The 16,506-nt window shown below is 39.9% G+C and overlaps 1 protein-coding gene across 4 annotated transcripts; it reads right to left on the bottom strand.

Annotated features, from left to right (window-relative positions):
• Positions 1-890: 890 nt before the first annotated feature.
• anxa6 (annexin A6) lies at positions 891-12,873 on the bottom strand. 4 transcript variants are annotated; one of them, XM_005467947.4, is made up of 25 exons: positions 12,716-12,873; positions 11,714-11,769; positions 9,892-9,976; positions 9,637-9,731; positions 8,421-8,534; positions 8,246-8,336; positions 8,092-8,171; positions 7,943-7,999; positions 6,886-6,979; positions 6,522-6,617; positions 6,384-6,442; positions 6,091-6,213; positions 5,941-5,999; positions 5,592-5,670; positions 4,907-4,988; positions 4,714-4,808; positions 4,477-4,590; positions 3,705-3,795; positions 3,536-3,615; positions 3,250-3,303; positions 3,058-3,151; positions 2,842-2,937; positions 2,652-2,710; positions 2,337-2,474; positions 891-1,331 (listed from the first exon to the last, which is right to left on the bottom strand). In XM_005467947.4, exons 2-25 carry the CDS (start codon positions 11,714-11,716, stop codon positions 1,272-1,274), a joined length of 1,998 nt encoding a protein of 665 aa, XP_005468004.1. In that variant the 5' UTR covers positions 11,717-11,769; positions 12,716-12,873; the 3' UTR covers positions 891-1,271. The 4 variants fall into 4 exon arrangements, 3 of the variants coding, with proteins under 3 accessions (XP_005468004.1, XP_003445908.1, XP_025753366.1); XM_003445860.5 differs by having other exon boundaries at positions 2,352-2,474; positions 12,716-12,872; XR_002056437.2 differs by lacking the exons at positions 891-1,331; positions 2,337-2,474; positions 2,652-2,710; ... (5 more) ...; positions 4,477-4,590; positions 5,592-5,670 and having other exon boundaries at positions 4,741-4,808; positions 12,716-12,872.
• Between the last annotated feature and the right edge of the window lie 3,633 nt (positions 12,874-16,506).

The following is a 16,506-nucleotide window of genomic DNA, read 5'->3' as shown; positions in this document are numbered from 1 at the left end:
TAAAGCAACATCCTCGACTCCCTCTGAGAACCGAGCACCTTTGAAATATGTAAACTTGAATCAATTTAATTTATGCAGTACGAGCTGATCATTGCTACTGCAAAAAAAATCCCCCATTATCAAAAGGGAAATTCAAGAACAGTGTATGTATTGACATTAACAAAGTGTTATTGCAGTAATCTCTTAATCTCCTGTAATTATGATCAAATAGAGCAATTTCAAGTTGGGTGTGCCACTGAGAGCAGCGAGAGCTGCAGACTCTTATTTGTTGCCTTGGATTTGGCGTACTGCAGGGGATTTCCTCGCCACATACATCTCTTTTTTTCTTCTTTCCTCTTTTAACTCGCAGTGGCCCGACAACAGCTGCACTCACACATATGCAATGAGCTGAAACACTAACAAGAAAAAGACAGCTGTCTTGCACTTTTCCTCTGCATTAACAAGTGTACAAGTGCAACTGATACACGTGAAATGAAGCGTAAAGTGACGTGTTAATACGCGCAAATGTGGAAGAGCTAATATGAGCGTGTTAACTATCTATTAGCTGCTATTCAATATCTTAAATCTTTGCTTTCCATAAGCTGCTATTCTGGCATTGTCAGCCTTTATTTACACTAGTTCTCTTTTATGAGTAACAATAATATATGGGTATTTTTGCTAAGCAGAAGAGGTATTAAAATGGAAGGGGGGTTTCCTGATCTTAAATATTCTAGTTCCCATTTTGCTCACCTCTGTACTGTTGCCAGTATCAACATGGTTAATTATTAAAGTGCCTTGTCAAATACAGGAACCCACGTCATAAAAAAGGTACAGCAAGAGAATGTGTGGTCTGATGAGGCAAATGAAAAACTGTAATAACAACATGTAGGAAAAAACAGAAGAGACAACTGTTTTCAATTGTGTATTTTTTTTAATTCAGGTGTGTGTTACCTTCAAATCACAGTATTTGTTGGATGGCCTATAAATTAAAGGTTCTGCTTTAGTACCTACTTGTTAAATATACTACAGATGCGAACATGATCATCTTCATCGTGAGCATATAACACTGTAAAAAAAAAGAACCGTCTCATCCTGCTGGACAGGAAGCTGAGACATGAGAGCAAAAAACTGGCTTGCAAGGCTGCGAGGTCATAGGTCACTTGATTTGGCTGAAGAGTGGCAGCAGTTACACTGAGAAAAGATGCTGACGTGAACCATCACAGTTTCACTCTGTCAACAGTCTTGTGGTCACTAAAGTCTGTGAACTGAGCTGCAGCAGGGCTATAACTGCGTTAATCTTCCCCTCCACAGAGAATCAGCAGGGTTTTGCGATAGTCTCCTGACGTGTCACCCTGTGCATGGTCAGAAAAACACAAATAGTGGAAAAATCATTTGGTCATGTTTTGGAAGGCAGTGCGTATTTCTGGCTCACACAATAGTTAAATGCAGAAGAGAAGCTGTGAAATCGGTCTATATCAACAAAGGAGTTAAAAGTGGAATTTCCCCTGTTTATCAGCTGACACTCATACAGTAGATAAAGATTTCTACTTTATAATCTCGATCAAGATTTCACATTTGTATGGCAAAAACGAAACTATGCAGGGCAACTGGTTAGCTTATATTAGTATACATTTTAGAAACAAGGGTAACACAACCTGGCATTTTCCAGAGGTAACAGAACCAATAAATCTCCTGCTGTTGGCTTTAAGAGGTGCTGGAAGGTGGATTAATAGCGTAGCATGGGATTTGAAGCTTTCCCCCAAACTCTCAGGGGAACATAAATAAGCATATTTCTCAAAACATGCACAGATTTAAAGTTTGAGAAACTGCTCAATTCGAAACCGCTTTTGTAAGTGAAACTAGCAAACTGAAAATGTACAATTAAATTGAATTAATTTAATAAGTGATCCATTCAGTTATTTATCTGCACAACTTATAAAAACAAGATAAAGCAATCCTTGCTGTTGCATAATGTGGAAATGTGTTTTCCAAACCAATCCAGGGCAGCTTGTTTTTATTGGTGTCACAGTGATTTCATCTGTAAGTTATTATAGAACTGCTTTTAGGAACTTCCTGTCTCTGCGGCTGTCAGCCAATCACAGAGCAGAGATAGAGGAAGCATGCAAGAGGGAAATTCCTAAACAGCTGTGTTGTGGCCACAGACCCATAGTCCACCGCAGAGAGCTATAGATTACCGTACCCCACCACCTTACCGCAGCAACAGAAAAAGGATGTGCACTGCATGCTCTGCACACAGCGGGACCAAGGCAATTAAACCAAAACTCCACAGACACACAAGTCACATGTGAACACAGCATGTCAAGCAGAGGCGTTAGCAGACAAAGGCTCAGACTTACAATCATAGTTTCTACCTGGATGAATTCATGGAGGGAGTCATCGTGAGTTTCTTTGAACTCTTTTCGGATGTTGAAAAGGTCGATCTCGCTACGGGACACCATGATGCGGATCAGCGCTCTGTCGTCTGTACCAAGACCCTGCAGAGGAAATCAATAAATACTTTGTATATTCTGAGTTAGACAACTGAGGATGCTGCACCAATAAAAGTGACCTAATCACGTGTCACGGCTGACATCTAGTAACCAGATGACATGCTGCAGTATGTAGAATAACTGATCTAACCCTAACTCATCTAAAGCAGAATGAAGAGATACCTTCATGGCTTTGTACAAGCGATCTGCAAAATAAGAGGGCTGGTTCTTTACACTGCACACTGCAAAGACAAGAGAAACATGCAAAGGCTGAGAAGTTGTCACCCAGATTGGATTTCATCAACAGTATCATCCACTGTGGCAAACTTTAAAGTAAAAGAGAATAAAGTCTGTAGTGAAAAATAGTTATTACCTATTGCATAAAAGGCATTTTTCACATCTCCAGACATTTCCTTCTTAATAATCTGTTCAATGTCCTTGTTACTGCATTTGACAAACTCCTGGAACACTGTGAACAGCAAAGAGCATGATAAGTTATTGTGACCTGAATCCACTGCATTTTGTTGGAGAAATTTAGTTGAACACTTGTAAAGATCATTGCAACCTACATATCTGTGATGACCTTTACCTTTCCTGAGATGAGGGAAGCTCCTGGTGCACAGGATGCTCATGAACTTCATCACCATGTCATCTGAGTCAGCATTGCATGCATCGGCAAGTTCCTGGTACGTTCGGGAAGAACAGTGGGAACACAAAACCTTCAGATCCATTCTTCTATTTCATATTTGAACACAGTAAAGAAAAGGATGCATTCGGTCACCTGAGCATCTGCATTAGCTCTTTCCACATCTGCAGGGCCCTCCTCTCTTGCACCCTGAACAGACAAGGAGGTTAAATGCAAATTAGTGCCGCTTAGCTCTGTAAGGCTAGTGGTTAACCAAAAACGTATATTTTTGTTTTGTAAGACACTATAAAAGACAGTTATGGAGGTGATTAAATAGATCTATGTGTAACAGAGAACACAAACCAGACTACCAGACTGCAACTGGTGAGTGGGCGTGGAAATTACACACAGTCTGAGTTCTCATGATGATGACAGACATTACCTGCACGAGAGAAACGAGGATCCGACAGAAATGGCCTGATGTGTCTGACTGAACGGCATCCTCCAAAGACTTTTTATAGGCTGCAAAGTATGATATATTACATGCCCTGACAAAGGTTTTTAGGACAAAGCAAGTGATTCTTTAAGCCTTATTCTGGTGCCAAACTTACCATCCTGATAGGCAGCATTCATGGCATGTATTTCCTGATTGCTCCTGGTAACCAGGATCTCAATGAGGGCGTGTTCATCAGTCCCAGCACCCTGTTGAAAAAAACCACACATAATCCTAGGGAAAAAAGCTAGTGTGAGCTTCATGTCTTGCTATTTTGGCTTTTTTTTTTAAAAAAGTAATAGGCTTTCTAACTCTATACTGACTATTGTATGTGTGGGAACCAGGAAGGTAGTGCTTAGTGAAATATAAAAAGGTACAAGAGCCCATTTCAAAGTTCAGCTGCCTGTTTAACTCTAAGTAACACACTGGACCTCCAAGCTCTTGTGAACATCCAAGACTTACTACTTATCCAAACCGGTTTCATCTGTTCAGTTCCCATGTTAGGTGATAATTTGACTGTTTGCCTTCAAATAACCAAATTATTATATTTCACTACTTGAAAATGCATAAAACGAGGACACAAACAATTATGAAACACCATCTGCACGCAACTGCTGTGTGCTGAGAGCAGAGGATGAGTCAGGTTTGCCACATAAGGAAATTCAGTCAGGTTGAAAAGTTATAAATACATTTTTATTTGACTATAAAATATCTTCTGTGTAATTTATCTCTGCCAAATATCATCCACCACATGTTTGGGAAACAGGTATCAGTAATATGGAGGGTTAAATGTGAGCCGTGTGCACTACACATAGAAATGTAACATATTAGCACTGGAGTCTCATTTAAGAGTGAAATCAGTGGGTGTTTTGGTTTAACTCCTACTTTACCTCCATTGCTTTTCTCATCATTTTGGCATCAAATTCAGCTGGTGTCAGCATGAGCCCAATTATCAGCCTCTCTAAGTTCTTTGACAATTCAGACTTCAGGTCCTTCATCAGATCCTGGAACGCCGAACACAGTGAGTTGTTAAAAGCTGTCGTATCCAGTGGAGGACATATAACAATAAATGAATAAAGGTAATATTTTGTGATTTAGCCATATTTTCTATCATTCCTGTGTCTTACCCTTCCAAGTAGGGATTTGAAGGCCTGTCTGATCTCTTGCCTCTGGGCATTACTTCTCCGTGCAACAATATCAATGATTGCATCTTCATCTGTTCCTGTTATAAAGAAAAAGGAAATGCCATATGTAAAAAAAAGAGTTTTGCAAAGTTGCAAGGATAGTGTCAGTGTGTTTTATATAGCAGGGTTCGCATACCAAATCCCTTCATGGCTTTCCTCAGTGCTTGTGCATCAGCAGCAGGGTCGAAATTAGACGCCGGGCGGACTGTAGGCCTCAGCTGAGGTAGTGCATGTTACAAAATTGAAAGACTGACAATTAGTATTTACTCACAGAGTGGCAAAGTTACTAATATCCTTTAATTAAATCCATATCTGTAAGCTTGAACTAAAAGCACAGAGGTCTGAACAACATGCAAAATAAATTATTTGTTATTCAAGATTTTTTTATTATCTGATAAAAAATTATGAAGCAACACATTTGGCTTTATGATAATAATCTCTTGACATTTGAGGGGGCGGGTGCCCTATTGAGTTTAGAATTCATGACACCACTAACAATGCAAAAGGTTGGTAGGATGAAAAACAGCTCAGTCTCAGGAAGCATTAGTGAGACAGCCTTTTGTTGTCAAAAATGCTGAGATCTTTTTGACATTTACTCTCCAAATGGGGGTTTGGGGAGTTCATTCTAACAGAAAACTGTTTGTATTTCAGCAAACAGCACTCTGATCACATCTAGACAAAGCCACCATTGTGTAGACATAACACTGTTAGCATATTGCCATAGCACATCATTACAGGGCCAGCAGGTAGTGGAGATGCAAGGCTCTGCTGAGGCAAACATGCAATCACACATCTAAGGTGGGAGCAGACGGAGCCCAAACCTGCACTCTGGTCATGGCACTTAATTCCCACATCTTGTAGGCTATCTGAGCAGCTTCAGGGAAGAATTCTCCAGCTAAGCTGCAATGACCGGTTTGACAAAACATAGCACACTCAGCAAAGCCAGAACCTCAAGCAGTAAATAGTGGGAACATTTCTAGGAAGAAGACTAAAATACAGTCTCTGCACCGTAAGTTTGTTTAACTCAATTATGAGCTTCAACAAAGAGTTTCCATTAGCCTCAGTATTCATTAAGGTAATAAAGCTTTTATATAGTTCAGAGTAACAGTAGTAACGCCATAAAATGGTCCTCTAGCACCCCCTTCTGGATGCAGCATTCCTAAAACTTACTCATCATCCCCTCCACAGAGGTTGAGCAGAGTCCGCTTGTAATCCCCTGATGTATCATCCTGATTGACATACACACACACAAAGTCATATAAGTGCTCTACATTCACATACAGAGTGCATATAAAAACATGCTGTACCTCTCTTTCTCACCTTAATCATGTTATAAAGCGACTTCTCATATCTGAGGCGGAAACACTCTCGAATGTCCAACATGTCAATTTCAGAGCGAGAAATCATGATCCGGATCAGAGTGTTGTCAGCTGTACCGAGACCCTGGAGGGATTGAGGGACGATGCATTGTGGCAACAGTTAAGTAATCCTGAGCAATTTTAATTAATTTAACAATCTGTCACTAACAAGACCTAATTCATCATAACAGTACCAGTAAGGCCTTTCTGCCTACAAACACACTGGAAGCAAACTGAATGGCTACTTGTGCTTACCTTCATTGACTTGTAGAGGCGCTTGGCAAAGAACATGGGAATGCTCCTTATGCACTGGACTATGAGAAAAATGACCAAATTAGACACTGTGTTGTGTCACAATGTAAAGTACAATGGTGCATTCAGTGTATTTCCTACCAACGGCCAGCATCAGCCTCTCAAAGTCTCCAGACAGCTCGTTCTTAATGCTGTCTTCAATGCTCATCTCTGCAATCTTCTCATATTCATCAAAAACTAAACAAACAGTGGAAAATATTGTACAAAATTAGTAATCTCATCCTTTTGGGCCATTATTGTGTAAAATCTTGAGTTTGCCTTTGTGCTTTAATTCCCCCCAGATTTTACTAAAATGGTTGTCCTGGCATGTTAGCAAGTTTAGGTAACACACATAGTAGCAGGAGGCTGTTACTGAGGACCGCCAGCTTCTAAGTCACTTGAGGTCAGAGTGGGGATGACTGGAACGCCTCATTGTTGAGATATTTTCTCGGAGAACTGAGCTCACCCATGCGGAGGTGGGTCACGCTACGGTTTCCCAGGATCATGATAAATTTGGCCTCGTCCGTTCCCCACTGCTCCTCTCCAGCTGCATAGAGATCCTACAGAGAGTTTAGAAAACAGATAGGGTCCAGGGCAGAGTTATTATAATTTTGTATTTTGTAATTATATTTCATTTTTATATAGTTTTAACTTTTTTCTATTAATTCAGTTTAGTTTCAGGTGGTTTCCAGAGTGAGTTTACTCGTTTCAGTTCAGTTTTTATTGTTTGAAAATCTTCAGTTTTAGTTTAGTTTCTGTTACTTTCAGTCTTAGTTTTAGTCTTTAGTAATTATTACTGTAAGCAGGGCATATGTCAGAGGCAAGATTTAAGTAAATCAGTACAGGTATTACAACAGAAACACAGGACTTTCTGAGCAGCTGACGTACAGTCTTGTAGACATTAACATTTCTACAAATACGTTCATGAAAGCCTCATAAGGCAAGTTTTGATGAAATTTTACCAAAATAACAAACACTAAAACTAATGATACCTATATTTTTATTTTATTTCAGTTAATTTTACAAAATCAGAAAATCATTTCAGTTAATTTTCTTCTAATGTCGATTTTTTAATTCTTATCTTAGTTAGTTAAAATGTTTTTTCACATCTACATTTATTTTTTAGTTGAGTTTTAGTTAACTATAACAACCTTGGTCCAAGGTTTATCTTAGTGTCACAGGAAGCTGTACTGACCTTAATAAGCCAAATACCCACTGCACTATCCTGGATGCCTAAAAATTCTTGATTGACATGAGCTTTTATGTTTAGCCTTAATAAAAAAAAAATGCATACACATTTGCTGAACTCTTGCTAAACTCATAGCTGCAGCGCTTCCACATGTCAGCACAATACTGATTTAAAGCAACAGAGGTCATTCAGCACTGCTACCAATATGATACTTTAAAAGGAAAGAAAAGGATGCTCTTACAACAGGACACTTCAAGTATTCTTCAAACAAAGGCTGTGTAAAGTCAAACAGCATATGCATGTTTAGCTTTTATGTTGGCTATAAAATGCTTACTTGGGCATCCTGCTGAACCAGGTCTGCATCCACTACTCCTGACTCATCTCTGGTCCCCTAGAAGTATTGAATCAAAACAACAGACTGCAGATTAGTCAGAGTTTAAAGGCACAGTGATCAAAGTGTGTTTGAGTTTCCTACTTAGTCACCTGAAGTAAAACAACCAGCATCTTCTTAAAGTGGCCTGAAGTGTCTGCGATTACATCCTCCTCCAGGTCTCTGCCATAGGCTGGGTACACAGATGACAGTTATAAATACTATCCGATGCGTAATTCAAGTGACATCTTAGATAAAACATCTTACCGTCCTTGTATGCTGCAACCATGTCATGTATTTGTTTGTTGTTCCTTGAAGCCAGTACTTCAATCAGGCATCTCTCATTTGTTCCAGTACCCTTAAAACAGAGTACGAAGGCGGATGTGAAAGAGTTTCTGCCTCATTTAATACGGAGTGAGAGCGAATCACATTTTTGGCTTACTTTGATTGCATCATGGATTTCTTTGGCATCGTGGTAGGCCGGGGTTCTCATCAGACTGACAATGAGGCGCTCAAATTTTCCCGTGAGCTCATATTTGAGATCATCAATCAGGTCCTGATGAAAGAGAATTTCAGTGATGCTGGACTCAAAATTGCTATCTTAAGCTTTTAAAGTGTCTAAGCAATGTCTGGAAATTACAGTTGTGCTCAGATGTTCACATATACTCATCATGGGCGTAAATGTCTGGTCATTTTGGGCTTTCAATAATTTCTTTGAGCTGTTATTTTCCCATGGTGAAATGACTATATGGCATACATCTTTAATGGCTTAAACAAAAACAAGAATTGGGTGCCTCGGCTTTACTCCTTCAAACATACCTCTTATCATTTTGGCCAGATAACTAAATCTTTGTCTCATCTAACCATAAAGATTTCTCGAGAAAGTATTTGACTTTTCTACGAGGGTATGCAAATTTCAGTCAAGCTTGAAGGTGCTGATTTTGGAGTAGATGCTCACTATCCTCTCGGTCTGTGGTGATTTCAAACTCTCTTCATTGGAGACAGTGATGCTGGTGTTCCAACAGTTTCCAGTTCATGGCAGGCTTGAGCCTCGGTGGTTCCTGGGTTCTGAGAATGGCAGATTTGGTCTACTCCCTTGACAAAAGGGTGACACATGTGAATAACTTTACGCACAGTTGTTTGTAGTGATGATCCTGGAATCTGCAGCTGGTTAGAAATTGCTCCAGGAGACCTTTCCAACTTGCGTAAATCTACAATTGTCCTTCTTAGATCGTCACTGAGTTTCTTAGACTCTCGCATTGCTCTGATTATTGGTCAATATAATGACCGCTGTCAAATAAATCCTTTCTATGCTGTCAAGGAGAAACTACCAGTTGTAGTCAATCATGATGACTAATAAGATGATAAGAGGCCTTGTAACATATTGCAGAACCTTCGGCACCACTTATTAAAGATTTGAGTAAATATTTGTATATATTTGAGTCTATGTATATATTTGACCCTATGTGGATTAAAGACACTCCAAAATAAATCCAAAATTGTGCACCTAATTCTTATTTTAAACCCATTAAATATGTATGCTCTACATTTATTCCAACCTAATTGTTAAAATGAATCATTAGATCATTCAAATTAACACATGAATGCCAAGTAAACTTCTGACCACAGCTGTAGCATTTAAAAATGTATTTGTTTACCTGTCCAAAGTTGCTTTTGTAAGCTGCGATGACTTCTTGCCTTTGCGCATTGCTTCGAGAGGTTACCAGGTCCAAGATGGCCTCTTTGTCACTTCCTGAGAAACAGAAAAGAAACATTTTCAACAACGACCTAAAAACTCATCTTAGACAACATCGGGAAATTCGTCAAGTGATGATTCAGCTGACTAGTGGGGAGGACAAACGATGACCTTTACACCTCCGTGGCCAAGAATCACAGAGGAGCGGGGCACTCACCAATGCCTTTCATAGCATTGTAAAGGGCCTCGGCATCAGCGGTGGGGTCAAAATCGGAAGCGTCTGCTATTGTACCTCTGAACACCTGAAAGAGTGAACAGTTCAAGTCAATTTCAAACATGAAACATTTTCAGTTAAGATAAGAACAAATAACACAGACATGCTACTCTTTGACAAGTGACAAGAACATATGATATCAGTCCTCTTTGCGCAAAGTACATCTGAAACAAGATTTCTGTTGTTCGGTATGGTTAGGTCAAAGGAGTCTTTTAATAATTAACTGAATAAAAAAATAAATACAGCACTGGTCTGTGGTTACAGAAGTGAGGCCACCAGCTACCAGCCAAGAGCAACAACAAGGGTCTACAATTCCTGATACAACATAAATATACTACATTAGTAGTTTTGATTATTTGCTATATTAGCAACGTGATTCAGGAGATTGGATTTTAAAACTGTTAAATGGACTGCTATGAAACTTGATACAAAGAGTCATGAATTCCAGTGACTTTGCTGCTTCATACAGTTTTCCTCTACTGCCATGTGTCATTAAAATATTGGGTTTTTAGTCCACATCCATGAAATTTGATACATTAATGTCCCCATCAGGATAAATTCCTCTCATTTTTGCCACTACATTTCTGTGCCAATTATTAACCAAATGCTAGCATGCTAACACAACCAAACGTGTGAGCATTCTTCATGTTACATGTCAACATACCAGTGTAGCTTTTCTGTAGAAAAAAGGAGACTAAAAACGAAAAGCTAGTATGAGAGAAAACAATCTGACTTTTTTAGCCACAGCTTGCATTTTGCAGATGGCTTGAAACAGCAGTGGGCCTGGCTTTGCTATGACTTTGCATATGCTGCTCACCTCCAGACCAGACCAGTTGTAAAACCTTTTTTTAACCACACACTTTACTTTTTTGCAGTTAATAAATTTGCACTTTGTGTCCCATTCTCTAACAATGCATTATCTCAACCCACACCTCTTGCATGGTGAGAGTAGTGGAGTGGTGTAGCAGCAGTGACAGCAGCTGAGTATTTCCACCTGTCTCACCCCCAACAGATCAGAGTGTGTGTATGTTGCCTGCCTGTTTGTGCAGGGGCGGGAAAGTAGACAGGGTCGGGTTGCACACAGAACTTTTACACATCAGACCGTCTAATATACAATAGCTCAAAAAGGATGAAAAATATCAGCATTATGATCTCGTAATAATAAGATCTTCACAAAAACAGCCTATGTACTACTGAAAAATTAAACTGCAGCAGCTGCTCTCGAGGTTACTGCTGCATTGAGGCTGTCAGCCAAATTGTGCTCTCCGCCCAGCTACAGAAGCCACTGTATATGCTCTGCTTAACATCACTCCTCAGGACAGCTGTAAAGCTTCACCCACGTGGCAACAGGCCACAAACACAAGCCCCTAGCAACAGACTTTAACTAAACTAATCACGGTTCTTAAGAAGGGCGGTAAAGTGAATTTAATAACATTAAGTTGATTTCTATGCATCCCTCTCCCTATAAGTGCAGTCTGTTTCCACTGGTGCCCAAAATTTAAAAGAGGTAAGAGTTAGTTTGTGTTTAACATTAAATAATTTTACAAAGTCATTATGGAAAGATGCCTTCAGGTATATCAAGGTGCCGCAGGTAGCACTGACACTCTACACTGCTGTCTTTATGTTGCGCAGGGCTCACATGGTGGCAGATGGCAGCCTCACTCTATCCACAATTCATTCTGCTGCACTGATACAAGATCTGGTCTGCAGTTTGATTATAGCCAACATGATACAAGGCCAGATGACCAAGCTCTTGTCCACTTACCATGTCTATATTTGGTCTTGTATGTCAACACTGCTCAGGAATCAATAGTTTCAGGCCTAAAGGGAAAGACAGAAATGCTGAGGTACGGGTAGCCAGTAGCACTGGAAAACCTCCCTGCCCTGTGAAAGGTGACCTTCACCTCAGCTTTGGATGAAACTATGTTGCAAACAATGATGATCTCTATTTCCTGAGTAAATACAAAGAGGTACTGTTATTCAGTGTCCAGGCTGTTGGCTACCTAGCGCAATGAGCTAGAGCGCAGGAGCAAAAAGCAGACGGGGGCCTGCTTTCTATTAGACTCAACCTCATATTCACACAAAAATACATTTATGGATGGAATATGTTTTATTTAAACTTGCAGGAAAGCTGGAGTCACATTTTCCATGCAGCTATACTCTGACTATAATGCAGACATTCAGACAAGGTAAAGATGATGAGGCGTCAGTACAGAGAAGCTACTTCGTCTAGACTGACGATACTCAATTTAGAATCACAACACAGAAGTAGGCTAGACTGAATTTACACACAAATATTTTTTAAGAAATGAAGAATTTATGCTAAATTGAGGGAGAAAGTGTACTCCACATGGTTTAAAATAGTGTACTGTTTGTTTAAGACTCCAGTAAGGCTTTCCCAAAAATAGCACGCGCAGTTTATCTTAATATCAGAAGACAGGTCTGGGGGACACAGCTTCTCTCTCTCTGTCTCTCTCTCTATATATATATACACAGGGCCACACCCTTCTCTGCCCCCCCCCCCCCCCCCCCACACACACACACACACCGAAGGATATACTTTAAATGAGAGGCTTTAAATCTAACGGTATATAATTTTTCTGAATTAAAGTTTAATTTTAAACTTTCTGGAGTTGAATTTTTACAGCTGTTCCTTCTGCAGCCACGGGTGCCAGGGGCACATTTAAAAATGACGCCTCAGCAAACTTTTCTGTTAATTTCTGACATAATATATGGAGCCGACAGCGAACGACAGAGAGCACCTTACCTTCTCCGTGCAGGAAGTATCGGTGCAGAGTGACAGCGGCCCTTAAACTCGGTCTGTCTTTTCCCCCCGGTCGGATGAACTCAGGCCGGCCAGTTACTCGTCCTCAGTGACGTGGTGACTGCGGCGCTCTCTCGCGCGGCTTCTCTAAAGCGTGCGCGCATGTCTGCGCGTGAGAGAGAGAGAAAGTGCGCGCTTGAGAGAGAGAGAAAGAGAGAGCGGAGATTTGATATAAATGTGCTTAATGCAAGAAAATGCTTCAAACATGGGTGTAAATGTGACTGAGCTGCTTATTTCTATTATTTCCCCCACACCCTAATTTTGAAAAAAAAAAATAAACAAATAAATTATATATATATATATATTAATAAACACCTTTCTTTCTTTTATATATTAAGCCAAGCATCCACGTCAACTTTCTGAACTTTGGCAAATGCGTACGAGTCTGAGTTTGAATTTTAACAGAGGGCAGCTTACTGACACTGATGTGAGAATTTGTTGTTCTATTTCTGTCCTGTCAGGAGACCTCCAGTAAGTGTGGAGGGGCGTGTGAGTGCGTGTGTGTGTGCAGTGGGAGGGGAGGGGGAGCATGACTGCGGTATGACAGTAAAACGACTGCCACATTCATTGCTCTATTCCTGGAATGCATGCATGCATGTTTAGCCCACAAATTTGCGTGTTGCATGTGTATTTCCTGTGATCTTTTATGTTGGGCTTTTTACTTCATTCATTCATGGTGATACTGGTGACGCCGCATGTGGAGAGAGGTGACGGAAGAGATGATGAGAAACTAGAGGTGACTTACAGGAAGCACTGCCGCTGACAGGCAGACCAGTGCTCCACTTCGCAAAAGCAAAAAAAAAAAGGCATGACTCAGTATTTCATTAGGTGAAGAAAACTGTGATAAAAGTTTACACCTGGTCTATGTGCTTGATAAATGATCTTATTTACTGTGTTCAGATGCAATTCACACATCATATGCCCAGTGAGGCACAGAAGACAGGGAGATAAGATTAACATGCAAACCCTGTTTGCTCTCTTCAAAGGTTGGCGAGGGAGCAGAGATAAGCACGCTATGTCTAAGGGAGGGAAAGACAGGTTAATGATGGGGAGGTGGTTATCAACATCTGTAGTGATGTTTCAGCAACATTTTAGATTAGACCAATTAGATAATTGTGTAAATATTGATCAACCCTTTAAAAGGAAAAAATGTCCTGTTTTGGAGGCCCTGTATGTTTTACATTTGAATTTTGTACTCTTTGTTACTTTAAGAATATGTTTTGGTCTGTGCCTCTGGTACTATGAACTTTAAAGTGGATGTATTGGGCAAAAACCTATAGCGTCAGAGGCTTTAGCTTTGATCTATGAATGAAATGAGTCCGCTGATATGTTTTTCTTTGTTCTTTTGGTTTCCTCTCCTTTAGTGTACCCTTTTCATCTTCACCCTCAACCAGTGTTGAAAGAATGGGGTGTCCATATGGTGGAAACACCGAAGGAGCAGTGAGGAAATGTCTTTTGTTGCATAGTGACCTCTTGTGGTTTGAAGATGCACTGCATACCCAACATAATTTCATTCTGGCTGAGATGGGAAATATATATTAATGCATATTCATTTTATTTATTGTTGTAATGAAAACAAATTCAATGTCAAACTATGTAAACTGTGTAAACTGTATTCATTAGATACGTAATAATTAATGAACATTTCATCTATGATGAGTCTATGATTGTCATGGTTCTGGATCTGTAACTCTGAATTTTGAGGTCTTTTGGGGCTTTTAATGCTTCCTTATTAAGTCTTCTCTTGGTTCTTAGGTTGGTTATTGTTATATTTGATTTCAATATTCTCTTGTATTTTGAGCCTCAGCTGTTTTTTAGTTTACTTCCCTGTCTTGTTGTCTTTGACTAATATCAGCTGTTTTCTTTTCCCCAGATGTTTCCACTCTTTTTACAGCCAAAAAAACAAACCAAAATAAAAAACATACAAACTTCTCTTTCTCTTTCTGTTTTTTTTGTTTTGTTTTGTTTTTTTTGCATGGAACATTAAATTTTTGTTAAAAAAAATTTAACAAAGCATCTAAGCTATTATACGCACTTTCAGCACCATATCTTTATTCTTGTACTCCCTTTAAGCTTTAAAGGAGTCCCTTAGTCGTCAGTTCATCCTCTGTCTGAATCAAGCTCCTTATTGTTTAAGGCCAACTTTCCTTTAAGTTTTTAAAGCAGCTCTAGTCTGATTGGCTGTCCTTTGCAAACAAATGGCTTGAACAGTGGGTGGGTGGAGTTTCTGTGCTCACAGCAAGAGTTGCGTGCTCTTGACTGATGTCATACAAATCCCGAAACAGAAAAACAGATGGAAATAAAGCATTAGGAGCAGTCACAGTGATTACATCCACATCCACAGATTATTATTCAAAGCCATGATTATTAGAAGTAGCCACATCTGTACCGCTATATTTAGATGGCAGAAAATAAAGAAAGTTATAGAGGCATCTGGTAAAACATTTTGTATTCAATTCAATTCAATTCAATTTTATTTATATAGCGCCAAATCACAACAAAAGTCGCCTCAAGGCGCTTTATATTGTACAGTAGATAGCACAATAATAAATACAGAGAAAAACCCAACAATCATATGACCCCCTATGAGCAAGCACTTTGGCGACAGTGGGAAGGAAAAACTCCCTTTTAACAGGAAGAAACCTCCGGCAGAACCAGGCTCAGGGAGGGGCGGCCATCTGCTGCGACCGGTTGGGGTGAAAGAAGGAAAACAGGATAAAGACATGCTGTGGAAGAGAGACAGAGATTAATAACAGATATGATTCGATGCAGAGAGGTCTATTAGCACATAGTGAGTGAGAAAGGTGACTGGAAGGGAAAAACTCAATGCATCATGGGAATCCCCGGCAGCCTACGTCTATTGCAGCATAACTAAGGGAGGATTCAGGGTCACCTGGTCCAGCCCTAACTATATGCTTTAGCAAAAAGGAAAGTTTTAAGCCTAATCTTGAAAGTAGAGATAGTGTCTGTCTCCCGAATCCAAACTGGAAGTTGGTTCCACAGAAGAGGGGCCTGAAAACTGAAGGCTCTGCCTCCCATTCTACTTTTAAATACTCTAGGAACAACAAGTAGGCCTGCAGTGCAAGAGCGAAGTGCTCTAATAGGGTGATATGGTACTACAAGGTCATTAAGATAAGATGGGGCCTGATTATTTAAGACCTTGTATGTGAGGAGCAGGATTTTGAATTCAATTCTGGATTTAACAGGAAGCCAATGAAGGGAAGCCAAAACAGGAGAAATATGCTCTCTCTTTCTAGTCCCTGTCAGTACCCTTGCTGCAGCATTTTGGATTAGCTGAAGGCTTTTCAGCGAGTTTTTAGGACATCCTGATAATAAAGAATTACAGTAGTCCAGCCTGGAAGTAATAAATGCATGAACTAGTTTTTCAGCATCACTCTGAGACAGGATATTTCTAATTTTAGAGATGTTGCGCAAATGGAAGAAAGCAGTCTTACATATTTGTTTAATATGTGCGTTGAAGGACATGTCCTGGTCAAAAATGACTCCAAGGTTCCTCACAGCATTACTGGAGGCCAAGGTAATGCCATCCAGAGTAAGAATCTGCTTAGATACCATATTTCTAAGATTTTCAGGGCCGAGTACAATAACCTCAGTTTTATCTGAATTAAGAAGCAGAAAGTTAGCGGCCATCCAGGTCTTTATGTCTTTAAGACATTCCTGCAGTTTAACTAATTGGTCTGTGATACCTGGCTTCATGGATAGATAGAGCTGCG

This window comes from Oreochromis niloticus, linkage group LG2 (assembly GCF_001858045.2).
Source record: "Oreochromis niloticus isolate F11D_XX linkage group LG2, O_niloticus_UMD_NMBU, whole genome shotgun sequence".
In the NCBI taxonomy this organism is placed as follows: domain Eukaryota; kingdom Metazoa; phylum Chordata; class Actinopteri; order Cichliformes; family Cichlidae; genus Oreochromis; species Oreochromis niloticus.
This window is presented reverse-complemented; position numbering and strand designations above follow the sequence as displayed.